Below are 27,346 nucleotides of genomic sequence, written 5' to 3' on the forward strand. Positions count from 1 at the left end.
TTTTTTTTTTAGGTTTAAGATTCACTGTATTGCCTAAACAAAAAACAAGAGTATTTGTATCATCCATGAGCATCCAATCTTTCAGAAGTCAGAGAGCTGTTTAAGCTCAAAATTAAGGGTTTGTAGCACCAAATCCACTTCCTCCATCTGTAAAGGTGGAAAGGGAGCTGGATGTGGTGGCAGACGGGAGAATGATAGTGTCAAAGTGAGCGGGATGACAAAGGAGTGGGACACAAAAGGCCTTTTGTGCTGTTTCTGCAGTGGTAAATCAGTCCTGAAAAGGCTGTAAGCTGCTTGGCCTGGCCAAACACACACACACACACACAAAAACACAAACCCAGGGGTGCACAGATACTGTATAAGCACTAAACAGAAGGCACTCCATCACAAAAATAGACACATGGCTCAGTCTCCATTTTCTGTTCTGTTGCCTCCTGTAGTCACATATCCATGCACACTTGTTGTGTGGCAGTTTCTGGGCCACCAATGAAAGAATGTTGGGGGAGCTGGGGAGTGGAAGGGACAACATTGAGAGAAAGGGCTGCTGGCTTGCCGAGTGTGAGTCATGGACAGACTGACTGTCCTCGGGCCTTGGTACACCATCTGCCCCCCCACTACCTCTATGGCCTCATCACACAGCTCATTGCTCCACAGTGTTGGATGCACGCACAAATATACATGAGCGAAGACAGACGCGTTCAGAGAAAAAAAAAACCCGACACATTTTAAGCGCCACATGCATTGTCTCTCAAAGGCATCCGATCTCTGTTTTATTGGGATTTTCTGTGATTCATTAACATAAACTGTGAGCTGCATGATAGTCCTCCCTGTTTACTATGACATCCCTAATTGAAGTCCTGTAGAATCAGTTGCTTATTGACGCCACCTAAGCAGTACATAGCCCACTTGTGTGTAATTTAGTCTGGGTAGAACCTTAATACAGAGTAATACTGAAATAAAACAGCTTAGTGACTGCAAAACAAAAGAACATCAAATACTGCACTACAGCCAGAGCTAGAAATCAAGGCATGTTAATTTGTTTTGGCCCAGTCAAAGTCCAGACATAAACCTAATTTTGTATTTGTGTCAATGCCTCAAAATGTCTGCGCAGACATACTTTAAATCCAATGTGACTGAGCTTGAGCAATTTGATGTGCTACGCTGGTATGTTCCTTTACCTTTCACTTAATTTTATTTTCAAACCACTTAACCATTTATCTTGCATTTGTTGGTCTATCACATAAAGTCAAAGTAAGCACTATTTGTGGCTTTGACAAAAAAAAAAAAAAAACTTTGGGAAATTTTTTCCTCCATTCTTTTCTAAAACATAAGGAGACCTCACACAATGTTTGTTTTATTCTAGACTTCTAGACGTCGCTCGACCAACAATGTAGAAGAATTCATTTCAGAAACTTGACACTAGACCGTGCAGAGAGTGAGAGAGAAATGCTGCACTGCAAATGTGCTTCTTCTACATTTGCTACACACATTTGTGTGTGTTCAAGTGCGGAATGAGGAAGAAAGTTCTCTTAACCCAAGAATCGATGAGGAAGATCCTTTCCATCAGGGTGGCGGTAAACGCCGCCGTGGCATCGACCTCACTCACTATTTTGAGTGCTGCCTCATGAACGCAACGCATTGTTTTCTAGCACCACGAGATCAACCCTTAGTTAAGCAGACGTTATTTATTTTATTCAACAAAGTTATCAGTGTTACACATCACCACAGATAGAAAACATTAGCCCATAAAAGAGGACTTTTAAATAATAATAGTATTAATAATATTAAGTAATTTCAAATATCTTACAGTCAAACTGGGCTCAAAGCTGTAGCATATTCACCAGAAGATTATTCTTTCAAAAAGGTTTAAGTACTAACGTTAAAAAAAACACACACACTCTTACACACATGCAGCACAAAGTGACAGGCAACTTAACTACCAGCTCCTCGTCTGAGAAGCACCTCTAAAAAAAACACACACACACACACACACACACAACTTGTTTCATTTAACAAAACCTCTCCCTAGGACAACTTTACAAAATCAGGCTATTTACCTCTTGGGGTTTTTAGGGGTGAGCAGGTGGACAACGATGTCACCCGTCGTCGAGTCTGTGTTTTGAAAAAGTACAATCAAATTAGTGGCCAAAATGAACCACGTGTGATTAAATGAGAAATCTTCTGTCTGGAAAAAAAGGAAACACTTTATACAAGATATAAACGGACAAAAAGGTGTTGGGGTAGTTCAAAAGGAGCACCAAGGGGTTGTGCAAATCTTCCTTTTCTTATAGGCAAAGGAAATGTGGTAAAGATATGCCTTAAAATAAATAAGTACTTTAATGCAGTAGAATAATCTCACAGTGAAAAGTTGAGACAATGCCAACATTTAGTTTGAACCCAATTATTCAGTGGGGGGCGGGGAGAGAAAATCATCAGTAGCACGGTTATTAGAACCCAAACAATTCCTATAAAATAACTATTGATATTTTTTCCAACCTGGTCAGACTTTCTAGGAATCTCTCATTAAAAATTCATTACTTCCTGTTTCTATGAAATGTAAATATGATGCGACACATCAACTATTACATGCTATCTACAAGTCAAATTGATATTTGGGGGGAATGCCAGGAATTGGTTATAATTTTTACCATCACTATCATAAACTTGTGGAGTTTGTGAAATTGTAAGACTTTAACTGGGACCTGACTCTTCTTTGGTTTGATGAAAGTAACATTAGCTTCATTAAACATGGAAATGGTGTTGGGAATGCTGACCAACGAACATGTAACTTTGGATTTCTAATTCTACTTTTCAGTGCGAGATTCTGCTACCGCATTGCGACATCTTTACCAAGGGTCCATTCATTTAGACTGTTTATTGTGCAGCTGATAAAATAAATTACAGAAATCCTTAATTACTTTTTTTTTTAGCTAATAAAATAAACCCTTTAAATGTTTTTTCTTGCCCTACAACATAATTAGACAATTTTTTGTGTTAGTTTGTATGAGTATTTACCTTTTTGTCTTGTAATTAAGTTTATTACAGGACCTAATGGCTAAAACTAAAGGGTTGTCAGGAACACAAAAATGATCTTTTCAATGGCAATGTATTGATGAGCTAAACCTTTAGCGTTACCTTGAATTTTGTTTAGAGTTTTCAAATATTTTTTTGCAAATTTCAATTAACATTTTGGGGCTTTGAAGGCCTAACACAGTGATCGTGTTGGTTAATATTTGATGAGGGGTAAAACTAATACCTTTGAAGTATTTTTAGGAAATATCTGTTAATTTGTTGTTTCAGTTCTCTTGGGTTTAAAGCTAAACGGCTATTTTACCCATCAATCTCAGCAGTACAAGCAGCAATAATTCCACTTAGCGTCATAATTTAACTTCAAGATAAACAAGTAAACTTAATATTACATGGTTTACACAAATTTCTCATTTTAATCAGACAATGCTTTGAAAAAGAACTCTCTCTTACATTATTAAATTCTCTCAGCGCCAAAGAAGCCTGGGAATTTCAATTTAAATATTCCTTTTAACCCAGCCTTACAACCACAGACCTCAACCAACACACGACCGTTTCAGCAGCTGTGCATGGAAATGCGTCTACTTTCAGACAGTGAGTCTACCATTGGAGGAATTTGACAGTTTTCTGTCGAATCCCCCCAGAGCTCAGGTAGATCAAAGGATTTCGTCCATCGACTAACGTTAGTTGAGAGGGATTCTTCTCGTTATGTCTTGTGTTGAAGGCGTATTTACATCGGCATAGCTTCTACAAAAGTAGAAATACGAAAATCACCCAGATTGAGTAGCAGACCCTGGTGCTTTGTATGGTTTCAAAACCTTCCCTATAGCTACCTATGGGGCTAAAACAGCAGCCATTTGATTAGACGTTTCTGTCATGTATCATTTCACTTGGCTCTAAGCAAGAAAGTCACATTCTGCCAGCCAGAAAATGTGGGAATCACTATGGTAACCAGGGACACCAAATATACTAAGAGAAACCGTGACAGAAGGATAAAAACAAAAGGACTTTCACAGTATAGCTAACAGACTTTTCTCAAAATAAGGCTCCTCATTTTTGAAATGTTAAATTGCCATAAAAGCAGGATTCAAATTCTCAATGGGTTTCAACCATCAATAAAAAAAAAATAAAAAAAAAAGCTTTAAAATAAAGGTTACACATCTGGTTTAAAATAGGAGCCAGGATTTATCAGAAAAGATTATTTCTAAAGAAAATTACCAAGGGAACAAAGTTGGTGATGGAAGAATGATTGGATTTGTGATGCAAAACAAATAAAAAAAGAAAGGAATTTAATACAACCTGATTATTTCAACGTTTTGTTCTGAATCCCTCATTGACATGAACTAGTGATCAAAGTCTTCAAAAGCGCAGAAAAAATGGAAATGAGTGTGACTCCCCTGAAGAAAATTAAGAGAATTCATTTAAAATTCCTTAAGGCTCCCAAAGAGCAATCTCACCTGTATTAAGATGTGTTTTTATTAAAAAAGAAAAAAAGAAAGAAGTGATGGTGCAATAACTAAAAGGCTAACAAGAGTGACAATCACTCTTAGCCCACAAAAGGTGAATGACAGTTGACAACAGTCCAGTTTTGACAAAGTTGTAAATGAACACATTTGAGTATTCCTGAAGAGCTCTCCTGGATAATATATCTAAAAAAAAATTTTACAAACAGATATCTCAGGAGTTGTTTTGAAAAGTGTGTCCGTGTTGATCTATGAAACTTGCGCAACGCAGCCCTCCATCTGCTTCAGACGTGCTGGATGGGAAGGTTAGCTTCGCCGGCTGGAGCAACTTTGACACTTCAACGGGGGACGCGGTTGAGAAGCGTATGCTGGCATGGGTTCATAAACAAAACACTCGTCTACGTTCCGTGTTTCGGCTTCGATCTTCAATCTGTGGCGAGTTTCGCTCGCTGAAAAGTCCCACCGTGAGCCCAGCGTTTTGTGCCGAGTGCCCCTGCTGTACTTTTCATTTCAGAAGCGATTCTCTTTCCATTCCACTGCCTCTAATGTTCACAGCCATTATCCATTCAGTGACGTCCGTATAGGAGGTTGCCCAGCGGTGCATGATCCTATTTATACTCACCTCTCCTTCCTAAGTCGAGCATATCTGGTGCATGCTGATACACCTGCTTGGCATCAAAAAGACAATGGCCTCACTTTCAAGCCTTTGTGAGCTGTAGTTAATACTCCTAAACCTGTGATTAAATTTGCTGAATTGGCCATATTCTCTGCTGTACGGTGCACTGGAACAAGAATGTTTCAGCTGGATAAAAAGAGATCACAGGAAAACCTCAAATGGCTGCTCTGGTTTCAGATGAGCATGCATTGCCTGTAGTTGTTTTCTCAGTCTCCTCCCTAGGGTAACTTGATTTAGCAAATACCACACCATCCATTGTGATATCTCTTTCTCAGCTCCTTCTTTTGAACCCGTCCTTAAAGAAACTCCAGAGATGCTAACAAAACCAGAGGCAAAAGCACAAGCGGGCTTCACTTTTTTCATTCTTTTTTTTTGCCTTTCTGTCTTGTTTTCCTTCATTCTCTCTTTCCTCGTCTCAGTCTTGGCTGGTGCTGTGGCAGGATAAGCAAGAGAGACGAGGAAAAACAGCCACCCCGCTGAGTTTTTTTTTAAGCAGCAAGACCTCCTTACAGTCCCTGGCGCCCTTGGTGGCTCCAAACCTTTTTGTCATTTTTCAGAAGTCGGAAATCTCTACCAACCTGTTGCAGCCTGGTTTGTTGTAATGCCTTCCTCAGTTCTGTCATTTCAAGTACAATCTCTAATGTTGAGACGATGTCTGTTGTCTTCCCCGCCTCTCCCCAACTATAACATCCTCTCATTCTGCATGGCCTTGTAGTAGTGCTCCTGCTCGGCGTGGCTGCGGGACGACACGGAGGGCCGGCGGGGCAGGGTGGAGGAGCGGGATAGGGCCTGGCCGTGGCCGTCCATCAGCAGGTCAGGGTGGGGGGGGGGAAGAGGCATGGACGAGGAGGGAAGAGGAGGAGGAGGTAGCGGAGAGGCAGATGGGTGAGGAGGTGGAGGCATCTGGTTGGATAAAGGGTGAGGATGCATTTGTGAGGAGGAATGGTGAGGAAGGGGGGGCATTTGCAAGGAGGATGGATGAGGAGGTGGGGGCATTTGTGAGGAAGACGGGTGAGGGGAGCTAGAAAGGTGAGGGGAGCTAGAATGAGGAGGAGGTGGAGGCATGGGAGTAGGGCCTGAGTGTGGAGGCGGAGGCAACGGGGAAGGGGATGGAGGTGGTGGAAGAGGGGAGGAAGACAACTGAGGCGGAGGAGGCAGAGGCGAGGAGGCCGTGGGAAGGGGTGGCGGGGGCAGCTCCACTCCCAGCCCCACCCCCACCTCTGCACTCCCGCTGGTCGTGGAAGAGCCGAGTGAGTCCGTTTTCCCCGGCAGCGTCCGGTAGTCCCTGTAGTGGCAGACGTTGTCCTGCCGCTGCAGAGCCATGCGGTGCTTGTCTCCCGATGTGTCGGCACTCATCATGTTGCCGCTGATGGTGTTCCTCCACTCCCACGGCTTGCCGTTGCTGGCTGACACGCGCACCACCGGGTGGTGGGGGGCGTGAGCGTCAATGGTGACGATGCTCCCACTGCCGGCGACGCTCCCCGGATTGCTGCCGGTGCAGCTGTCTCTATCGGATGGGATGCGGTAGTACGGCGATTCAGAGCAGTTGGAGCCACCGCCCGAGGAGGAACCCCCTTCTGATGTCTTGGCCGACGAAGTGGTTCCTCCGTGACCCTGCTGCTTCGACATGGCTATGACCTGCAGGAAGGGGCAGCAGTCAACGTATAAACTATATGATGACAGCAACATGTTAATGTCCACTACAATTACAGTCCTAATGAGGGAATAACTGAGAAAACTACTCAGGCAAATTGTTTCCTTCAGTGTTTGGCTTTGATTACTGCCTAAATAAATCAGAGTTATTTAGTTTGTCCAGCATCTGGCAGCTGCTAAATCACTTCTCCTGTTCAACTATACAGGGCCCTGTAAAATGTATCACTAAAATCATTGTATTTCTCACGGTAGACCAAAAAGGAGCACATAATTGTGAAACGAGAAATGATTGACTTTTTGCAAATGATCCCAGAAAGACATACAAGTTTATAGATCTAATGTGACACAATCTATAACATTTTAAGGTGGCCTCTGTATTTATGAAAATTGGAATTATGCCGTTTGGGTGTTAAAATGTATTTTCCATGGTACCACCCCAAAAATGCCACAGACTGCTATTTTGTAGCACAATCAACTAACTATGTTAACTTCAACATACAAATGCTGTATATATCAAATATATCTTGACTTCGCAAATTGACGCCTTAAAACGGAGCCTCTGTCTTTAAGAAGCACCTACTCTCCGCTTTCAGCATGTCATCACAACAATGCTCCATTATGATGCCATATACAACTGTTCTTAGGAGCACCAGTGTGAAAAGTAGCTTTTTATGATGAGCTCTACATATGCAGTTCAATCAGGTGTTTGCTAACTGCCACTGCCGCTAGTCTGGAGGAACTGAGTGAGGAAGGCGTGGGGTAGGGATGCTCTGTGAGGCGAACGCTCAGCTGGAGACTGAGCTCCAAGAAGGAGTTTTGTAGAAGTAGGCGGTGCTTTGTATGAGCAAATGATTAGGTACCGCGGAATGGTTACTATGGGAAATTCAAAGATTCCTCACATATGTATGAAAGAATCAAAGGAGCGTTTTAGGTTCAAGGTATGTTTGAGACGAGGGAATAACATGACATGACATAAAACTAAAAAAGAAAAAAAAAGACTTTACACAATACCTCCCCCCACTTTAAGAAGTATAAAAAGAGTTTTCTAGCATCGTTCTCACCTGAGTGACTCTTTGCTGGCTGGGAGGCTGGTTGGGCTGCGTATTGGGAACCCTGGGAGTCGACACCGCGATGGGTCCTGATCCAGGCTCTTTCACACTTCCTCCCTCTGTGAGTGACAACCACTTGGCTCTCGTTTTGGCACTCTTGGGGGAAACGGGTGGAGGCCGCGAGGCCTCTTCGGGGATGTGAACCAGCGGCGGTGCCACGGCCATCCTCGCCGTTGCCGGCGTGGCGGTAACGTTGCTGGCCTGCACCGTCGGGTAAAGAGACGAAGGCATCCCCTTGCTCTCTCCTTCCCCCGCAGCCGCCCCGCCGCCGCCTCCTCTGTCCCTCTCGTCCTCTCCCTCGTCTTCGTCTCTGGAGCTCTGGCTGCGGAGCTCCAGCGAGCGCTGCTTCCACTCGGACACCAGCTGCCGGGACCTCTGGGGATCGAAGGGCACGTGGAACGTCATGTGGCGCTGCGTGACGACTGGCTCGTCGGAGGGGGAGATGGGGCTGTTGCCATTTGCGACTCTGGGTAAGGTGTTGCTGAAGGTTACCATGGTTTCCTTGCCCATGGGGCCACGCGTCGCCAGGAGCTCCACATCAGCGCTGGCTCGTTTCAGCGAGGCCAGGGACGCCTTGTCCCTCCTCACCTTACTGCGGGCTCCGGACCCCAGCCCGGCCCCCAGCTCCTCCCTGCTCTCTGACACCCTGGGAGTCTTCCTGTACAGGGAATCGTGGCTCCGCTGGGTCAACACCCTAAGCCCGTCCTTGTGATGAACCGATGTCAGCCGCTGCAAAGAGGGAGAATCTTCCTCTGATGCTTTAAAATTTCCAACTGCGTACACAGCCTAACAGACACAGGGCGGAGTGAGAAAAAATTATGAGACGGAAGTATTATACATATTAAGTAATGAGTGTGAAAGCATCTTTAATGTTTTTTGGATGTTTTTCTATTAGCGCGGAGAGTGTACGTGAATAGCTGTCTCTCCCTATTTTTGCTATGCCTAAGGTCAGTTTGAATCACTGTCTTTCCCTCTCTTTCCTTCACTCCTTAAACGTCAGAAATCGCTCCTCCTTTCAAAAAGTGAGAGACTAGAGAAAGAGGAGAAGCGTGGAAATTGGCAACGACAAGTTTTCTTAAAACGAAGTGTGAAATTCTTCAGAGAATCTTTATCGGATTATTTATTCTCTCTCGCTTCCCCTCCTTAATAGAAATAGCTATAAATAGTATGTGAAAAAAAAAATGCAGAGAGAAAAAAAATATGGAAGCCACACAGGGAGAGTGGAAGTGGTGCAAAAAATCAAGAATTTGTTAGCACATGCTGTGACATTGTTCAAAGAAAGACAATACGACCATTTAACAGATTAATAATAAAAATAATAATAATAAAAAAAGTAACCATTCTGCATACTGACTCTTTAATACACTTTGGAGGAGAAACTAGGTCCTAAATGAGAAGCTAACAACTTTTTATGTTGAAATTCAAATAAAAAAAAAAGAAAGATGATTGCATTAAACAGATCAAAATGATTGACCCCTGCTTCCATTTGCTTTGACTCTAAATCGTCTGAAGGGCGACAGGAACTGCGCTCCGTGCGTACGTCACACCGTCCCGGTCGCTCTTCTCTCAACTCACCAGATAGACTCCGATGCCAGCTCCTATGAGGTACCCCACGTAGACGTCTATCGGGTGACTGCGGTGCTGCGTTATCTGAGTCAAGCCAGCGAGGCCCGCGGCCATGCAGAAGGCAAACACCAGCAGGGGCTTCAGCAGCTTAGTCGTGCTATTGATGCTGGTATTGAAGTACATCTGTGGGGAGAGAGACATGTACGGATTGGCAAAAGAAAGAGAGTTCAGACATGTGGGGGGATCAAGAGGCAGTTTGACACGCTTCATTTTAATTTTTTTTTCACATTTATTCAGGTTTTTTTTTTAGCACATAAATGTGAAGTGAAATGAAACGGACGTGTGATTTTCAGTGTTTTACTGATAAAAACTTGAAAGATGTATGCCTGTGTATTCTGTCCCCTTCACTCTGACACTTGCAAATAAAACAGGATGTCGGGGCAGTATTTTGTACTATTGTCACTATGATAAACATGATGATAAAATCTGTTTATTATTTTTTAGGCAGCTGTGCATTTACATGACAGTCCCACAAACAACTAAGGTGCACAAAGAAAGTCTATTTTCAAATTTGCTTGTATTTATTCATGCTTTTTTATTGAACAAACGGTGGAGAAAATAGAAAAATTATCAATCCCGACAATAAGGACAGTTTTGGGGTGTCTTAAACGTCATTAATTGTAATCTATTGCATTAATGATATGTCAAATTTCTCATTGTGATAAGTAATTTCTCACAATACATGATAAACGATATGACACATCTCCCCCCTCAGACCAATTTATGAGAAACGTCTCCAGAAAGACAAACTGTTGACTAATTGGAGCTGAACTGGGTTAGTTAATCACATAAACTGTGTGGTTGTAATGAGACAATATATGAAACAAAATATAGGGCACGAATAACCAGCGAAACATGACTTATTAAAAAGATTATTATGTTGCTTCTGTTTAGCTAGTAGGAAAAGGAATGGCGTGTGCACAGTTGAACAGTTTGACATCTTTTGACAGAAACAGAGTTGATGACTGAGCAGGAAAGGAAAAAAAAAACAAAACAAGAATATATTTTTCGCTGCATTCACATTTCCGGCATGCCTACTGTATTTTGACTGCATAAAATAGAAGACAGCTGAGTGACAGAATGGCAGGCTTTGCAAAAAAAATAACCTATTTTAACAAGCTTGTCCACAGGCCACTGAGCAGGAAAAAAAAATCCTACTGTTCATAGGAAGAGGGAAAACCTGTCAGCAATGAGAAATTTCTCCCATATAGATTTACCCAAAATATGTTTGTGTGAGGAGATTTTTCTCTTGCCTCTTCGTTTGTTCATAATCTTAGAATGTGACAAAAAAAAAGAAACTTTTTGAGAATTGAACAGAGGAATAAATGCACACCATTAATTGAGAAAAAATACCTATGAGCACAGATTAGACAGCAAGCAACTCTTTTCCTCCTTACTGTCTTGTAACAGATGTCAGTCAGTGCCTTTTCAGTGAATTTTAATGAGGACACACAGGATCCAGTGATGCAGCAGTTATATAGCCACTGATGAGGATGAGTGAGTGTGCGTGCGCGCGCGTGTGTGTGTGCAGATGGGATGGTGTTGGAATGATGAAAAACAACGATACTTTGCAGCACAGTACAGACACATCAAGACACACTAACCAATATTCACCAAAGATGAATGAAATAATCAACTTTGAAAACCAAAAATCGGATCACTGGTTCTGGTTATTTTTAGAGACACGCCTATAGATATCATGTGGTTATATGCGTGGTGGACCAATTGGAAAAGTAAAAATCCTGCTTTTGTCTGATCAGTGAATGCATCAGACCTACTGTAAACCAGGTTCTATAACTCCAGTGTCAATGTTTAAGGGCAAAGTCAGAGGAGCCACAAAAGACAGAAGGAATCCGGAAAGAAAAAAAATCTATATTTTTTTTACAGACGCGTCTTGCCAGATCCTTCAGGCCACTGCTTTTAAAATGTCAACTAATAAGAGAAAGCTAAGCGCATTACGGCAAGATTGCTCTGTTTTTATCGTTTCGCAGAATCTAATTGTATCTGTAAGGGAATATGCTGGATTTGGAAACGTTGTGAATCTTTTGAAACTCTCACTGTTAAGGCAAGACTCCACTTATGCACACTCACAGAGGCTTATTTTCAAAGCTAGTAACACTGACTGTGCTAATTGCACTCTTTGCTAGAACACTTTGAAAATATCCCATCTGTCATCATTCAGTCTGTTTTGAGATAATACTGAAATGCGTGGCTGCAGAGCAGAGTAGCACAGTCAGCGTCCTCTCTCAGACATTGTGGCGTTCTGTTTGTTGTCTATAGAAATTCCTAATGATTGTTTTTGACAGAAAGGCTGGCATTGTTAACAATCGGGTGTCTTACAGTAAATCAGCTTTTTTCTGCCAAGTATGAAGTCAGACTTGGCTGTATTTTTTCTTTTATTGCAGAAAACATTAGCATGTCTTGAACTGGTATAGCATACATCTACATATTGAGGTGTGTTAAGCAAAAAAAAGAAAAAGAAAAAAAAGAGTGAGCTGTTCTCTGCCATGTAAATCAGTAAATATGCTGTATTTGTTCTTAGCTGAGTTTTATTTATAGATTCCTCTTTATACTGCATTGATCATAAGTGATGCAGTGAGAAAGCTCTATATGTTTGAGATGCTTTAGATCAAATCATTGTTTTAATTTACTACAAAATATTAGTACTTGGTTCTTATTCATAACTCTTGAAGTCAAAGGTTTGCAGAATCCATTCTAAGTATTTGGCCATAAAAACTCTGATCAGTGAAACTCTTGTATGATTTAAAAGATATTAACTTTTATTTTTATATAATTGGTAAAAAAAAAAGTAAAATATCTATTTATTTTGCTAAGCGTTGATGAAACGGAGAAGAAAAGTACAGTCACGGCTGACCGCATGTTGTTCCTTGTGGATTTGCAATGTGTCACTTTGGATTTTACACACACACAAAAAAAACAAACAAACAAACAAACAAATATAAACAGATTTAACTGAGTATTTTTCCAGGGTTATGAATAAGCATCCATCCACAGACACATCATGCTAGTAGAATCTTAGTAAGTTGAAGTGCTTACAGAGATATACACAGCTGCGAAGCCAGACAGCGTAGCATGCTGGGATGGAAAGGTTTTCCTACAGGAAAAAAGCAGGAAAATTAGAAGTGGGGAAATAAAGATAGATGTTGTTAAGCCTTTTTTTTTACTTGTACTTTCCTAGGAATTTAGGTGACAAATACAAAGTAGGCTATAATTGGTAAGTGGATTACGGTTTTGTGAGCAAAACTCTGAAATTGTGGTCTGCAATTATATTCAACCTTACTATGATACCCCTAAATAAAATCCAGTCCAACCAACTGCCTTTAAAAGATACCCAGCAAAACATGAATATTTCAGTATAAATTCATCTGCTTCCTGTTAGGGATAATGTTTCAGGAGTCTAAGGCAGGATTGGGTTATAAAACAATGTCGTAAGCTGTTCAACGTCCAAAAACGAAAAGAGCATGGCACGTTGTCAAACCTACACAGACATGGCCGTTTGCCTAAACTGATACACCAGGCAGTGCATAAATCAGAGGAGCATCCAAACGAACCATTGGTAACTCTGGAGAAACTGCAGAGGTCAGCAGCTCAGGTAGGAGAATATTTTTGATAGGACAGCTATTCGTCATGCACGCCCTGACTTTTACAGAAGAGTAGCTAGAACAAATGTTTAGCTTGAGCAGGGAAGCAGGTCAGAGTTCATGGGAAGATGGACAGAGTTAAATATAGGGTAATCCTGGAAGGACTAATCCTTCTCTTTTATTCTTTTCAAACAATGCTCAACCATTGTTCATGTGTTGGAATGGACTAGTCAAAGCCCAGATCTATTTACAATCTGTGGCAAGGCTTGGGAGATGGATGCCAGGAAATTCATGTAATGTAAATGACATTTACGTTATTTACATTTAATTTAGTCTGACTTATCTTGGAACAATTTCACAAAAATAGAACGTCCAAAAATTTCAGTCTTTGGGTCATTGCTGGTAGAGACAGAAGACTTACAGATATTGTTGAGGGTTGTTTAAGACCACACCACACTTTTCAGAATTTTACGTGTAAAAAAAAAAATGCTGAATTTGTTTTAAAGGTGCAATACGTGACACGACAACTTGTTTCGCCTGTCCTAATGAATGCCCTCGGATTTCAACTCCATTAACCACGAATGTGGCACACCGGGGTACGTAAGCGGAATTGAATCTGACTGAGGTGAGACATCAAAGCTTCTTATATAAAAAAAACAAAAAAAAACATAAAGTGCTTCATAGAAATAATTTTTACACATCTCCGTCAATTTCTTCCTCCGCCTCTCAAAACCATTCTCTCCGTCCCGCCGTCCCCGGTGACAAAAGATAATAATAGAAAACGTGTCGTCCTATGCAAAACAGCTACGTCTGTAGGTATTTTAATAATGGCTCCCCTTGAGAGGAGAAGCACTCACATGCACACTTGTAATACAGTTACTGGGATTATCCCTGTATCAGTGCCGCTAAGCTGTGATCATTCCTGTGTACGGATCTAATATGCCTTTCACACCGACTCGCTGGAGCTTGTTTGTCTGATCCCCTCTACAGAGCATCTTGTAGCGGCAAACCTGAATCCAAAATGCCCCTCCTGAACACAGCCACATGCACATTTTTACTTAAAGAACATCTAAGTTTTTTTTATTTTTTTATTTCAATTTTAATTTCATGAAATCCTAAATAAATAAACAAACAGCTCTGACTATTCTAATGCCAGTTGTATTCTTGCAAGGCGTGTTAAAATACTAAATGAACACATGTTTAATATTGTATAAATAAATACAAGCAATTTTTTTTTTTTTTACCTTGCTGACATGATTGCATATTGGTCTTTCCCCATGCAGATGTCTTGCGTGATGTAGGCGTTGTTGTCACATGACACCCCCGGAGCCGTGTAATTGGGCTGGCACACGGTGAGGAAGAAAGGGGCGTGATAACCGGTAGCCAACTGGATGACATCTGTCACCAGGGCTGTTGCCAGGAGACCGAACACATGAACACCTGAGGGAGAGAAAGAGAGGCAACGGAGGTGAATACAGCTTCAGCGAATGAACCGAAAAAGACAAAAAAAACACCCAATGCCTTCCTCAAACACAGAGCGGTTCATTTCTGAGACACGTGTTGCAGTGAAGGGGGGAAAAAAAAAACCCAGCGTGAATTTGCAGCAACCTGAAGTGACACCATAAGCTGTCAGTCTGATGCATTTTTCGCGTTCACACACACACGCACGCACGCACACACGCACGCACGCACACACACACACACGCACGCAGGCAGAGAAATACGGGAAAGTGAATTAATTTCTCTTTTTGGCTTCAAAGCTCAAAGTTTGCCTCGGGTATTTCATTATCTCAGCTTCTTAAGTCGATTTCATTTTAAGTCACCCTTCATTTAATGTCTGTAATTAGCTTATTTCTTTACTTTGAAAAACGAAATGAAGTCGGGACTCACTGGGAACTTTAGATCACAGTAAAATTGTCGCTCTACAAAGAAGGCTCAGCTGAACTTGGATAACCGCAGCCTGAGGTACGTCTGAAAACTTTTGTGATTTTTGAAAATAAGAAGTGGGCGTCGACTGAGAATTTTCTTTCATCCAAACAGGGGGGACATCCTAAAAGCTACGCAGACATATAAACTAACAACATTAGCTGAAATGCCCTGTAGCAGCTTGCACCTCAACAACGTGTCTTCCACAATTCCTGTCCGATATTTGACCTTTCTACTTGAACAAGACTGCTGAGTTCCTTTAAAGTGGTTGGCTTTTTTAGCATGGATGCAAATACGCTACCATATGTAAGTAAGAGCAACTTTTTTTTTGGGGGGGGGGGAATTGGCTACAATAAACTTAATCTTTATGTGGGAAAAAAAATAGAATGAAATAAGTTGACAAAAAGTTTCAAATGTACTATAACAATCTGTATCGGTGAAAGACATTATTTTCAATGTATATGCATATTTAAACTTTATGTCAGACAGAATCTAATGAATGAACAACAACGAATTTATGTTGAAGCTGTGAACCTGGTCCAGAATACACAGGTGATAAAATATAATCGGAAATTGATTCATTGCAATGTGACTAAACTAGTTTTTGATCATTCGCTCCTACAATCCAACAGTAATTATACCAAATCTTGATTGCCACAATGACTCTCGCTAAGTCACATTTAACTGAGCATTAGTGGAAGTTTGTATAAATAAACAAATTTTGACCAGTGTGGATTGAGTGTAAATTCCCAGTAAACTTATTGTAGCTTGTTTGTGACTTCTAAACGGGCCTGGAGGCCGGACGTACCAACAAAGCGCACGGTCCTGCGCAGGAACGAGTTGAAGCTGCAGCCTCCGGCGTTGATGCTGCCCTCCGACTTGGGGCAGGTCTTCAGTTTGGACTGCATGCAGTACATCACCGCCTCCCCCAACATGATCTACGGCCAGCAATGGCGAGAAGGGGAAAAGATTGGCTTTTTCAGCTGCTTGCATTTTGCAAGACAGGAAGAGCAGAGTAGGACAAACACAAACGAGTAAAAGTGTTAAAGTGCTATTCACGTCGGGTAGAGATGTCTGTGATTTTGATCTACCGTGGGAAGGTACGGCGGGGTGAAAGCAGACCAAGGTGCTATCGAACAGTGATCACTTCCAATCAGAGTGACAAATGACCGCTGCTCGTTTCCATGCTGCTGATGGATTACAGCAGTGTGTGTTGGTGTCTACCGATTTGGGGGGGGGGCTGACATGTTTAATGGAAATCTGGATGTTTATCACTCTAAACATCGATATTGCATTAGAGACGTTGGTGCCGTGAGGTGAACTGGAGGTTTGTGTACAACTGAGCAACATTTGCACAACATGAATCGAACAAATTTATTTTAGACACAAACCCACCAAGAATATCTGCTCAAAAAGCACATTAGCATACTTCAGATTACTCATAGGTGCTTGACAGAGTAGCTAGTAAGATGAAATTTCACAACTAATTATTAGTCATATTTCATGCATTTGTAAAGAAAAAAAGTGTTGCTTTTGCTTAAACAGGACAGTAAACAAATTTATAAAGGACAATCCGAACCAAATCGTGTAGCACAAAAATAACACTGAAAACTAAATACATGGTTTATGGTGAAACACAGCATTGGCAGCATCATGCAGTGAGATTGCCTTTCGCCACCAGATGCAGAGTTTCCTTTTCCCTCCACTTCGCAAATATAACACGGCGCGCTGCTTTGCGTTGAAAGTCGCGAGGCGGACTTACGGAAGCGGCTGGGCCGGCAAACGCCAAACTCAGCAGCATCAGCAGAGGGATGAGCTCATCTCCAGTCTCTACGTAAGGCATGGAGAGGTCGCGGTCATGGCAACGGAAGCCCACCATTGCCGGGGAAAGGACATCTGTCAACTCCAGGAAGTACAGAGACACCAAGGAGGACAGGACAATGGGGAGCTGGACGGGAATGAGAAGACACACACATGTTAATTCACAACACGTAAAACAAAACCAAGGACAACAACTGACAAGCATTTGATTTATTTTGGTGGAGTGGAGTAAGTTATCGAATGTTTCATTTTAGCTGCATGCATATACAACACATGCGTAAGAAAAGCTCAGATATTGGTTTAATGTCGACATGATTAAGCCAGAAATATACAGAGGTGACAATTTCAATAAAAATATTTAAGAACTGTTGCATTTCAACAATAATTCTTTCATATTCCCAACTTATCCGTACCTCCACAAAATAAAAACATGGCAGCAGAGTCATGCTGTCTTTGGGTGGCTTCTTCTTGGCTTTGGTTTTGGGAGACGTCATCTTGGGGTGGGACCAGTCGCAACCTGTTTGGGACAACATTGCAAACGGTTATCGGCTGGAATGTCCGGAGGACTTTGGCTTATTTTTCTAATTGTTAAAAATTTTGTCTTCCTGTTCCCTTCCCAACCAGCGTAAGAGTTGGATATCGCCATGGTGTTTAGATTTGGATATAACTCTCAGAGCAAATGCACACGACATCCTCAGTTCTCTCGAGATTGTACCAAAGGGAGAACAAGACATAAGGCGGTCGACAATTTCCTTCCTGATATCTTGTCCAACCATGCAAAAGCACATTCAAACCTATTGGTAAACCTATTGGGTTTACCAATATTCTTTTAAGGCATAGCAATGTTTATGTATGTAAACTATGCATTTGTAAAAGGGAGGGCAAAAATCGACTAAGAAACTGTCAGCCATTATTGTGGCTTTTAGGAAATGGAAACAGTTTTCACGCTGTTGAGAAAACTGGAGATGCCTTTTTATACAGCGGATCATCATCCATTTGATGTGATACTGTTGTTACTGCAACATAGACACATGACCGATGTGCACTGTTGTGTTGGGATGCTTTGCAGTGAGTGTGTGTTTGCAGTACCTGGAGCTGCTTTATAATCAAAAGACATTCTATCTGTTTGGGTTCTTCAAAGCAGGAAGCATTTCAACAACCCAACAGCTGTTTAGCCCAAATTTATCTTCCACACACACACACTCACATACACACAAACTATACATATATATATATATACAGTATGGTGTCTTCAGTAACCTTAAGGCATGCAGAAGGCCTCCGAGAGAGGAAACGGCCAGAGGCACAGATGGAAAGTCAAACAGAGTTAAATATTCACGGTTCTCCCTACAGCTCCCTATTCGTCCCAATACCTTCCTTCCCATCCTGTTGATTTCTTCCTTTCTGTATCTGTCAATCTCGCTCTCCCTGCCTCACACATCTCCTTGTCCCATTTTTCAGTAGTTTCGCTACTTCTCATTCACGTACCGTCTGCTCTTCGTTGATTTCACCTGATTTCTTCATATCTGATTTCATTCTGCTAACGGTTTCCACCTGACCTCTTTTCCCCTCTGTGTTATTTCTCCTCCGGTTTATCCTCACTCTTGCAACGTTAGCTGTGCCAAATATGTCTGACGGACTATTTTTGGGGCGGTATTTCTTTTTGTGCAAAAGTTTTCATACCTCTAGAAATTACTTTATTGGGATTTTATGCAGTAAACCAACACAAAGTACTACATAACTCCAAAGTAATTATCCCCCAACGTACTTTGGAACAAACTTTTACTCCAAGAGTTGCAGCTTTTACATACTTTAAGCCAAGTATTGTTTGAAAAACAGGTCTGGCCTTTGACTAGGCCATTCTAACTACTAAACTACCACATAATTGCAAAGTATTCAGCCTCCTTGAGTCAATACTTTGGAACATTTTTCCCCGTTGAGAACCACCAGTTCTGTATATGTCTCTGTTAGCTTTGCCCATTTACAGACTTTTACCTCATTATTCTTTACAAAGCAGGTCTTTGATTAGGCCATTCTGACATGTTTGATTCAATTTTTTATCTACCTTTCTTCATCATTACACCTTTCCCTTTTTTGTCATTCTTCACCTCTCTCTATGCCCGACTATGTTTCATAGCCATCATCCTTCGGTTTTCTTTTCCCATCATCGTTTCTTTGGCGAGATAAGAGACCCCGACCCTGAGGCGTTGTGATGCACCGAGAATCAAAGACTTCTCCCATCTAATTTCCATGACTCCTGGAAACGTGCCGGAGAGGGGAGGAAGAACAGGACCGAGATAAGTACACATCAAAAGAGAAGCATGCACATTTGGAGGTCGAGGGGAAGTTGACAAAAGGGACTGGAATTAGAAACGGAGAAGATGCCGTGAAGGAAGAGATTCCAGTTCGGCTGAAAGCAGCTTAGCAAGATGCTGAGGACGGGGGTCTCACTCCTGCTAGCCGCTTGGTCTCAGTGACCTACTCCAGTCAGCATTTAAACCTCATCCTAAATCATATTTCTCACACACACACACACACACACTCACACATAGAATGAGCTCCAGGCTCAGAGAAAGGGGGTCGTTTATCTATCACGCCAGCATTCGTCCTCTGGGATACATCACATGAGTAAGTGGCTGGAGCTGATGTACACTCATGCTTGCAAACATCATGAAAGTGTTTGGATAGGGCTGTCCTGTAAGCAGTCTGCATGCATTGTGCCTGTCCATGTGTGAATGAGGTGAACAAGGCAGCGGCGGTGGTGGTGAAACGCAGCGTATGGATGCGTCCGGCAAAGCGAGCAAGAAGCGCAAGTTGCAGAATAACGTAGAGATTTAACGTCGGTACCAAACATACGAATGGCCTCCAATGTCAAGAATAACCTAGCTTCAACAGAGTATCAGTTGAAATTGATAGACACTTTATGTCTGTTTAGTAGAGAACCGGCGAATGTGATCCAATGACAGAGTTCGACTTGATACAGTTGTTGGGTTGGATATCGGGTTTAAGGTTACCAAACCGGAGAACATGATCGTTGTGTTGCCGGACGTCACATTTTGATTGATTTCATTCTGGACATTTAAGCTGTCAGCTCAACAAATGCTGCACACTCAAAAATACTTTTTTTTAAATATATATATATAAATTGCCCAAAAAAAGAAGAAGAGAAGTTTCAAATGTATTAACAGATGAACTTTCCAGAACTGGCAGTTCATTTAAGCGTCGAACATAAAACGCGTGGTGTGTCATGGAGGCCTCCTGGCAGTGGAGACCCTGGAGAAATGAATCACCTTCTGCAGGGAGATTTCAGTGTTTGAAGGAGGGAAAATGCTAAATAAATGCGTGTGTTTTGTGCAAACATTCAGAGCAGTGAAAGTTATTTCAAACAGTGATAACTGAGGAGAAAACTCCAGAGCGCTGCAGGGAACAAATGGAATAGTAATTGATTGCAAACAAAACAAAAAAAATGTTTCATTAAATATTTCAACTTTTAACCTCAATCTAGCAATTCGACTTTGGCACAATGTAGGAAATATTTCAATGTACATGGAGATGCTGTGCCAGCACCGCTAATGATGCTAACAACAAAGTAAATGTTTTTCTTGGCATTGTTTGACTGAAATACAAATCAAGCTTAAAAAAAACATTTTGACGAAAAGTCCAGATTTTCATACAAGATGTTAAATGCTGCAAAAAATGAACTCGGCTCTGATCAGGGTCTTGTGGGAGCAGCTGTGGTGGGAGGACTGGAGGCGGCTCCAGAAGTTTACTGTTTATGAAAGTGACAGTGCATAGAGCGTTGTTTTTTACTTACGTTATCAAAATTTCAAAAATCCGTAGTGGCAGACATTAATAAAGAAGTTTAGGTTAAATATTTCATTTTTTCTGAATATTTTCTTAGAAATTTTAAATAAATATCAGATAAAAGCTGCAGACTGACAGAAACGTATCAAGCTTCTGCACAACACTACTTATCAAGTTAATTTTTCGGTATTTTTGTTTAATCGTTACAACTCCCAGAATATAGTCTGTTAAAGAAACAGAAGCTATAAATAAATCAAGCTGAAATGCAAAGTAAAAAGTGATAAACGTTTGGGGCACACGAGAAGCCCGCACGTAAATTACACTTTAAAAAAAATTAAATTGATAGAACAGTGTTAACGAATAAAAGTTTTTCCACGATTGGAACAATTCAAGTTTTAGATGACTGAAGTGCTTGTTTGCTAATATTTTCTATTCCGCTAATATGGTTGCATTTTTATGAAGTCATGTGAAAACCCTCACAAAACTATTAAAGTAAAAAAAGGAAGTAAATATGCCTGTAGTAAAAGTCAAGACTGCTAACCACTATCTAAACGTCACAAGTGAGTTATGATTCTGTGCTGGACAGGTATTTACGAAGCTTTCTTTATCTAGAAAAAATGAAGGCTTAAGTTCTTGACAAACCTTAGTTTATATTCAGGCGAACGCACATGTTTGAGTTTTTTTTTTTCATATTAACTTCTCAGATTTTCATGCATGCTTATCCACTACAAGAAAATAAGAAAAGCAGCTTGTGACATCACGCTGCAATGGGTCTGCTCTACTTTAATGAATGTGAACTTTTAAGTGAAAGAAAGGGGAAAAAAAAAAACATCAAATAAAAGTCAATTACCTGACATTTATGCTACCGGATAAAAAGAAAGATGGTTGATCAAAGATCATTTGTTGAACATTTCACGGTCACAAAGCGATTAAGATTAAGCATTTTGTTATTATTTTTTTGTGAGCACGGTTCACAGTTTTTTGCTGCAAGACATAAATAACCCTCAGATTCCAGTTTTCAAACTGCTCTAGCGGTCCTAATGTGTAGCCTACACTCATGATGTTGGTAACATTTACGAGATTTTTATTGCTCTTTTGGATAAAAAAAACAAAAAACAAAAACAATACATTATTAGACAAAAGGAGGATGTCATCTGTTGTCATTTCAGATTCATTAAACCCAAATGTTACTTGTTCTGAATTTCAGGTTATGGGTTATTTCTCCGCTCTTACGGCTGTTTTCATGCTAGAAATCAGCCGCTTTATCCAATTTTTGAACCGTAAACAAAACCCAGCTATTTTTATCTCGTCAGTTCTTTTGAATAGTAAGGCCTTTACCTACAGATGTGTGACAAAAGAAAAAAAGAAAAAGAAAAAAATCAGGAGCTCTTTTACGGTTTTGCAGGACATAGACTGGGTCCCGTTGGGGGATAGTGCATGTGCTATTACAGATCAATGCAGACTTGTTTTCGGTGATCACTTTTATCCTTGGATGAAGCATTTATTTCCCGGTGGGAGAAGCGACCTCCGAGATGAATGTTCCCTTCCATCGGTTCAGTAAGTGTTTTAATGAGCACGAAAATGACATTAGTCACATTCTACGCCCATCAAAATCATTACGTCCGAGCTAACCTGACCACGGGTGAAAAAACCTTTAATCAGTGTATGTCGCATGGTTTCCACCCCACACAATGACTGGAGAACGTCGATGAAGGGAAGAATGCTGCTCCAGCTCTCTGGGCTTAAAAATCCATTCGAAGCTGCATTATCATTATTATTTCAATAGATTTTGGGAAACAATATCTCAAAACAATAACAAGTGAGGATCTGTTATTTACATTTAACGTAACTGGGAGTCCACACACGAGAGAACCTTATCAATACATTGTTGGGTGAGACCAGGGTAGCGCGACCCATCCATGGGAACGGTGGATCAGTAAACACAAAAAGCAGCCAAACGCCAACAAAAGCTGGAGGACAGACGGAAACCTGGCGCGGGACGGTAGGCGAGAGGTTGCCTGCAGGAGATAGTGAGGGGAGCCAAACTTTACAAACTGCTGCCATCTCAAAAGCGACGCATCGGCATCCAAACCACGCCACACTGCTACACAGCTATGATCCCTGAAACTGGTAACATGCTCTAGTGATGTCTAGTATATAGTTTTAACAGTTTCATCATTTCACACACTATTCTATTCAATATGCTCAAGAAACGCTGATTGTTTTCATCATGTGCTGCAAGTAAAACACTGAAATGATGTGATTTGGTAGTCTGCTGTACTCCAGTCAAATTATAATGAAATCCTGAGTATTTGATCACAAAAGTATTCATGTTAGTGATAATTACTCACTGTTCAATGAGCTTCGTGGGATCCTGCTCTTTATTAAACGTCTGGCAATTGAGCCAACTCGGTCAAATGTTGCCGTTTGACATGACTGTCTCAGTCAGTTCTGTTCTTTTCAGCCTTCGAGGGGACTCGCTTTGAATAAGCGGCGTCATAAACTGAGGCTGCGTCTCTTCGATGCACAGGACCTGAGCTATGCGTCTGCGAATCGATTCAAAGGATTCATTTATTTATTAACAGATCAGCAGAGATCGTTAGAGAACAAACAGCATCATGAAAACCAAGGAACAGAGCAGGCAGCTCAGGAATAAAGTGTTGGTGAGACATGAAGGAGGATTCGGTTTTTAAACCACAGCCCGAGCTATTAACATCTTATAGAGCATTGTTCAATTCACCATCCAAAATGTCATAGAAACCATACTGAGACGTGGAAATCATTTGATAGCTATGGATGAGCAGCAGACATACACAGCTCAGGTGGGAGTATTAGTTGCGCACGCCATAAAACCGGGTTTAAAATACGAATAAAAGGCAAATGCCCTAAAACGAAAGTCCGATTTGTAGTTTATGTCGAGCCCATGAATATGTAGAAAAGGATGCCTGGGTGTGATAAGACCAGAATTACTCTGCCCACATGTGGCAGGTTGCAACACACAATAAAACATGGTGGTGACAGCGTCATGCTGAAAGGATCCTTATCTTTGGTACAGAGCTAAATGCAGGATAATCTTTGATGGGAAAAGACAAAAAAAAAAAAAACTGTTATATGATACAAAAGACCGGGGCGGTGGTTCCCCTTCCAGCAGGATAAGGACCTTAAACATGGAGCCACTGCTGCCTGCAAAGGAATGCTTTATCTTGCAATAAAAAAAAATATTCTAAAATGTGACCATTTTCTTTCCACTTCGCTACTTCATGATTCTCAAACATCTACAATTGCAATAAAAATACACTGGACGTTTGTGCTTGTGTTGTGACAAATTGTGAAAAAAAGTTCAAGCGGAATCCATTAGAAATGCCTCTTAACTCTCACATGGACCTAGAGGGGCCTTCTATGAGTCCTGAGGAGGAGGGAACACCCAACTTAATTCACAGACTGAGGAGAAAAATAAAAGCTGAACCCTTGTGCTTACTCGTTTTTGTCCTGATTTATATGAAGCGTGTAGAATTATCACGACGATTGCATCTTTTTTTCTAGAGGGATTCATTATGCTCAATTTGCTTTGATTGCTGTAGTTTTTTTTTATTTGTTCCCCCCACAAAAAAAAAAAAAAAAATCAATCAGTGTTTAAACAGGAGCATTTCACATCTACGCCTCCACCAATAGAAAAAAAAAAAAAAAAAGCAGACCGACTCAGATCATCAGTTACAGAAACGTGAAAGCCATGTGCTGGTTGTCCGCCTCTCACCTCCTTGCGCCGGGGAGGAGAGAGGCAGCCCGCCCGCCTGTGTAAATCCACGCGGAGGGGACTGAAGGCTTTACTCACCTCTGTCCCGGGGGCTCCGTGAATTCACCGAGTCCCGTCGCCCCCTTCCCCCCCGGCGTGGTCGCGCGTGCTGCTCCAGTTTTGCCGTCGCGCCGCCTCTGCTAATCCATCCTCCAGCTTCCCTCGAGTCACCCCGAAATTCCAAACACTCCACCGGGGATAAGGGGTGCGAGGCTATTCTGGGATCACGGAAGAAGGAGACGGAGAGATGGGAGGGGTGGGAGGGAAGAGGGGATGGTGGCGTGGCCACAGGAGGAGCAGGGATGAGGCGAGGAGAGGAGGGATGCTGATGGTGGAAAAGTCCCAGTTTTGCCGCACTTGCTCCTGGTAACAGGCTCCTCTTGCAATCCGGGTCCTGGCTATGGAGAGAGGTGAGACTCGCACGCGCTCACCCGGTCCGCCTTATTCTCACCTGCAGGCTTCCATACATCCAGCAGAAGCTGTTGCTGGTGAATAAAATGCATCCATGTTATTTAAAATAATAATAAAAACAATTTTAAAAAAAGATTTATAAGCTCAGCATCCGTCACCGGGGTTCTCAGCATGCACACATAAACACACAAAGGGGTTGAGGAGGTGTGTGTGTTGTTGGTGATGTTAGTGGGGGGTTACTGAGGGAGGAGAGAGAGTTGTGGTGTGTGTGTGTATGTGTGTGTGTGTGTGCTTAGGGTGGGGGGAGGAGACAGTCTGGTCCACACGAGCACGCTTCTCTGCCGAATTCCTGTTTCGGGGGGCGACAGAAACAAAGGGGGTTGATTTTTGGAATGTGAACCTCATGTGCGCATGTGCCTGTGCGACTGTATGTACATGTTTGCACGATCAGCCGACGCGTAGAAAGTGAAGACGTGTGTGTTTGGAGATAAACTCTGCATGTCCGAGCAAAAAGCTTGTTTGTCACACAGCACTACCTGAACCCCACTGCTTTCATTTAAACGACCCGTGACGTCTAGCAACCGTCACCCGCAGATGAAGGTTCACGTGCGCCTTGCCTTTTGTTTACTCTGAAGGGTGTGGCGGGCGGTTTGACCACGGTGGTGCGTTTAGATCACCCCGGAATCCAATATCTCCCCCAGCAAACGCAGTCTCTTCTGACTCATCTCGAATGAATGACGCTGCGGTAATTAACATCAAAGAGGCTCGCTTGCACGTGCGCACGAGCAAAAATGGTCGGCGTGCGCATTTTTGGTGCTTTCAGAAGATGCTCTCTGTGAGAGATCTATAACCTCTGCGCTCACTGTGATGAATTATTAATGCGGCTTTTAAAGCTAAACTTCAACATCTCCATTTGGAGCCCCGGTTTACCCCCGTATTCAGTTTTCCCCGCAATGTCAGCAAGTGAGAAAGCTGTGACACGTTCAGGGACACACGAGTCCCACGTTAGCACATTTGTATTGGAAATGTATTAATACCCCATATCTCAAAGTTTAGTATATTTAATTTAGATTTTATGTGACAGACCAACACAAACGACCATGACTAATACAGCTTACGCATACAAATCAGAAAATTGTGGTAGCCTCCCCCCTTTACTTAAATCTTTGATAAAACTAAACAAAATTATTTGCTGTCAGAAGTCCCCAAATTTCTAAAGGTATCCCTCTTTGTGTGATTTAACCTTGGAATAAATCCAGAAAAGTTGTTTCCTATCAAGTTGTGGAGACGTTTTAACAGGGTTAGGTTTTAAAACTAACCCTGTATGGAAAGAACATAAATCCCAGCAGGAATGACCCTAAACACCCAGACTGAGCTGCTATGGAACGGCTTACTTCGAAGCATATTCATGTGTTAGACTGGCCCAGTCAAAGACCATACCCAAAATGACTTGGAGCTGCAGCTGTCGCTAAAGGGTTTCCACAAAGATTGCCTCACTGGCCCGAATCTAAACATGTGCCACACTTTTCATATTTGTGTTTGTTGAAACTTTTGAAAGCCATGTATTATTTTACTTCAATTTACAATCGTGCTGCTTTATATATTGCTCTGTCACATAAATCCCATCATAACAGGCCGATGTTAGTAGTTGCAACAGGACAAAACGTCAAAAAGTGAAAAAGCTGAAGATGTTTTTTCCAAGTCTCTCTCTCTGGGCAGGAAAAGCTCGCTAAGGTGAGGAGCAGGAATTCGTCCGCTGTCCAGCCTTTGGAAGCTTTACACCCATTTGGATATCCTACATACCCCGGCCCCTCCTCTTCATTCCCACCCTCTGTCACTGGCCTTTGTTTGACTGCTTCATGGTGAGAGAACAGGGGAGCCCCATTTATGGCGTCAATCCTGTCTCTAGTTGCCAGGGAGCTCTTCTGGTATACTCACAGGCGCTCCCTCGTCTGTGATTCCCTTCACCCCTCCCGTTCCCCCCGGCCTGGGTAGAGCCGTACCACCCCCCATCTCTACAATCCTGTCCTCATAGAGATACAGGACTGCTACCCCTCCAACAACACCCAAGGGTTGGTCACAGCTGGTAGGAGCTAATAAACTCATCACTCACTGTGTCTGAATGCTGTTCACCTACAAACAAATTGCTGTCAAGAGGAAGAGAGAAGCATGAAGTGGTTCATATGTTTATTTTTTTATTTTTTGCTGGAAACTCAATCTTCTCACTATGAATTTTACAAAATGACTAAAAAAATGTATGTTTCTAATTACAACGCTGCCAGAAAAAAAAAAAAAAAAAATCATCACTTTTTGTCATTTACCCAGGTTGGATGCTAATTGCCTGCTGCGGGGTATGTGCATTGGGGATTTTTAACATTTTTAATTAAAATAACTTTTGACTGCTGTTCATATGTGACCCACATAGCAGACTTTTA

General features: G+C 41.9%; 1 protein-coding gene across 1 annotated transcript; it reads right to left on the reverse strand.

Annotated features, from left to right (window-relative positions):
- Positions 1–1,859: 1,859 nt before the first annotated feature.
- Positions 1,860–24,924, reverse strand: plppr3a (phospholipid phosphatase related 3a). The gene is made up of 9 exons (XM_016677682.1): positions 24,540–24,924; positions 17,317–17,420; positions 16,845–17,030; positions 15,891–16,020; positions 14,401–14,596; positions 12,612–12,669; positions 9,504–9,677; positions 7,881–8,714; positions 1,860–6,804 (listed from the first exon to the last, which is right to left on the reverse strand). The coding sequence occupies exons 2-9, from the start codon at positions 17,395–17,397 to the stop codon at positions 5,848–5,850; spliced, it is 2,616 nt and encodes an 871-aa protein (XP_016533168.1). The 5' UTR covers positions 17,398–17,420; positions 24,540–24,924; the 3' UTR covers positions 1,860–5,847.
- Positions 24,925–27,346: the final 2,422 nt, after the last annotated feature.

This window comes from Poecilia formosa, unplaced genomic scaffold (genome assembly GCF_000485575.1).
Source record: "Poecilia formosa unplaced genomic scaffold, Poecilia_formosa-5.1.2 Scaffold160, whole genome shotgun sequence".
NCBI classification, from domain to species: Eukaryota; Metazoa; Chordata; class Actinopteri; order Cyprinodontiformes; family Poeciliidae; genus Poecilia; species Poecilia formosa.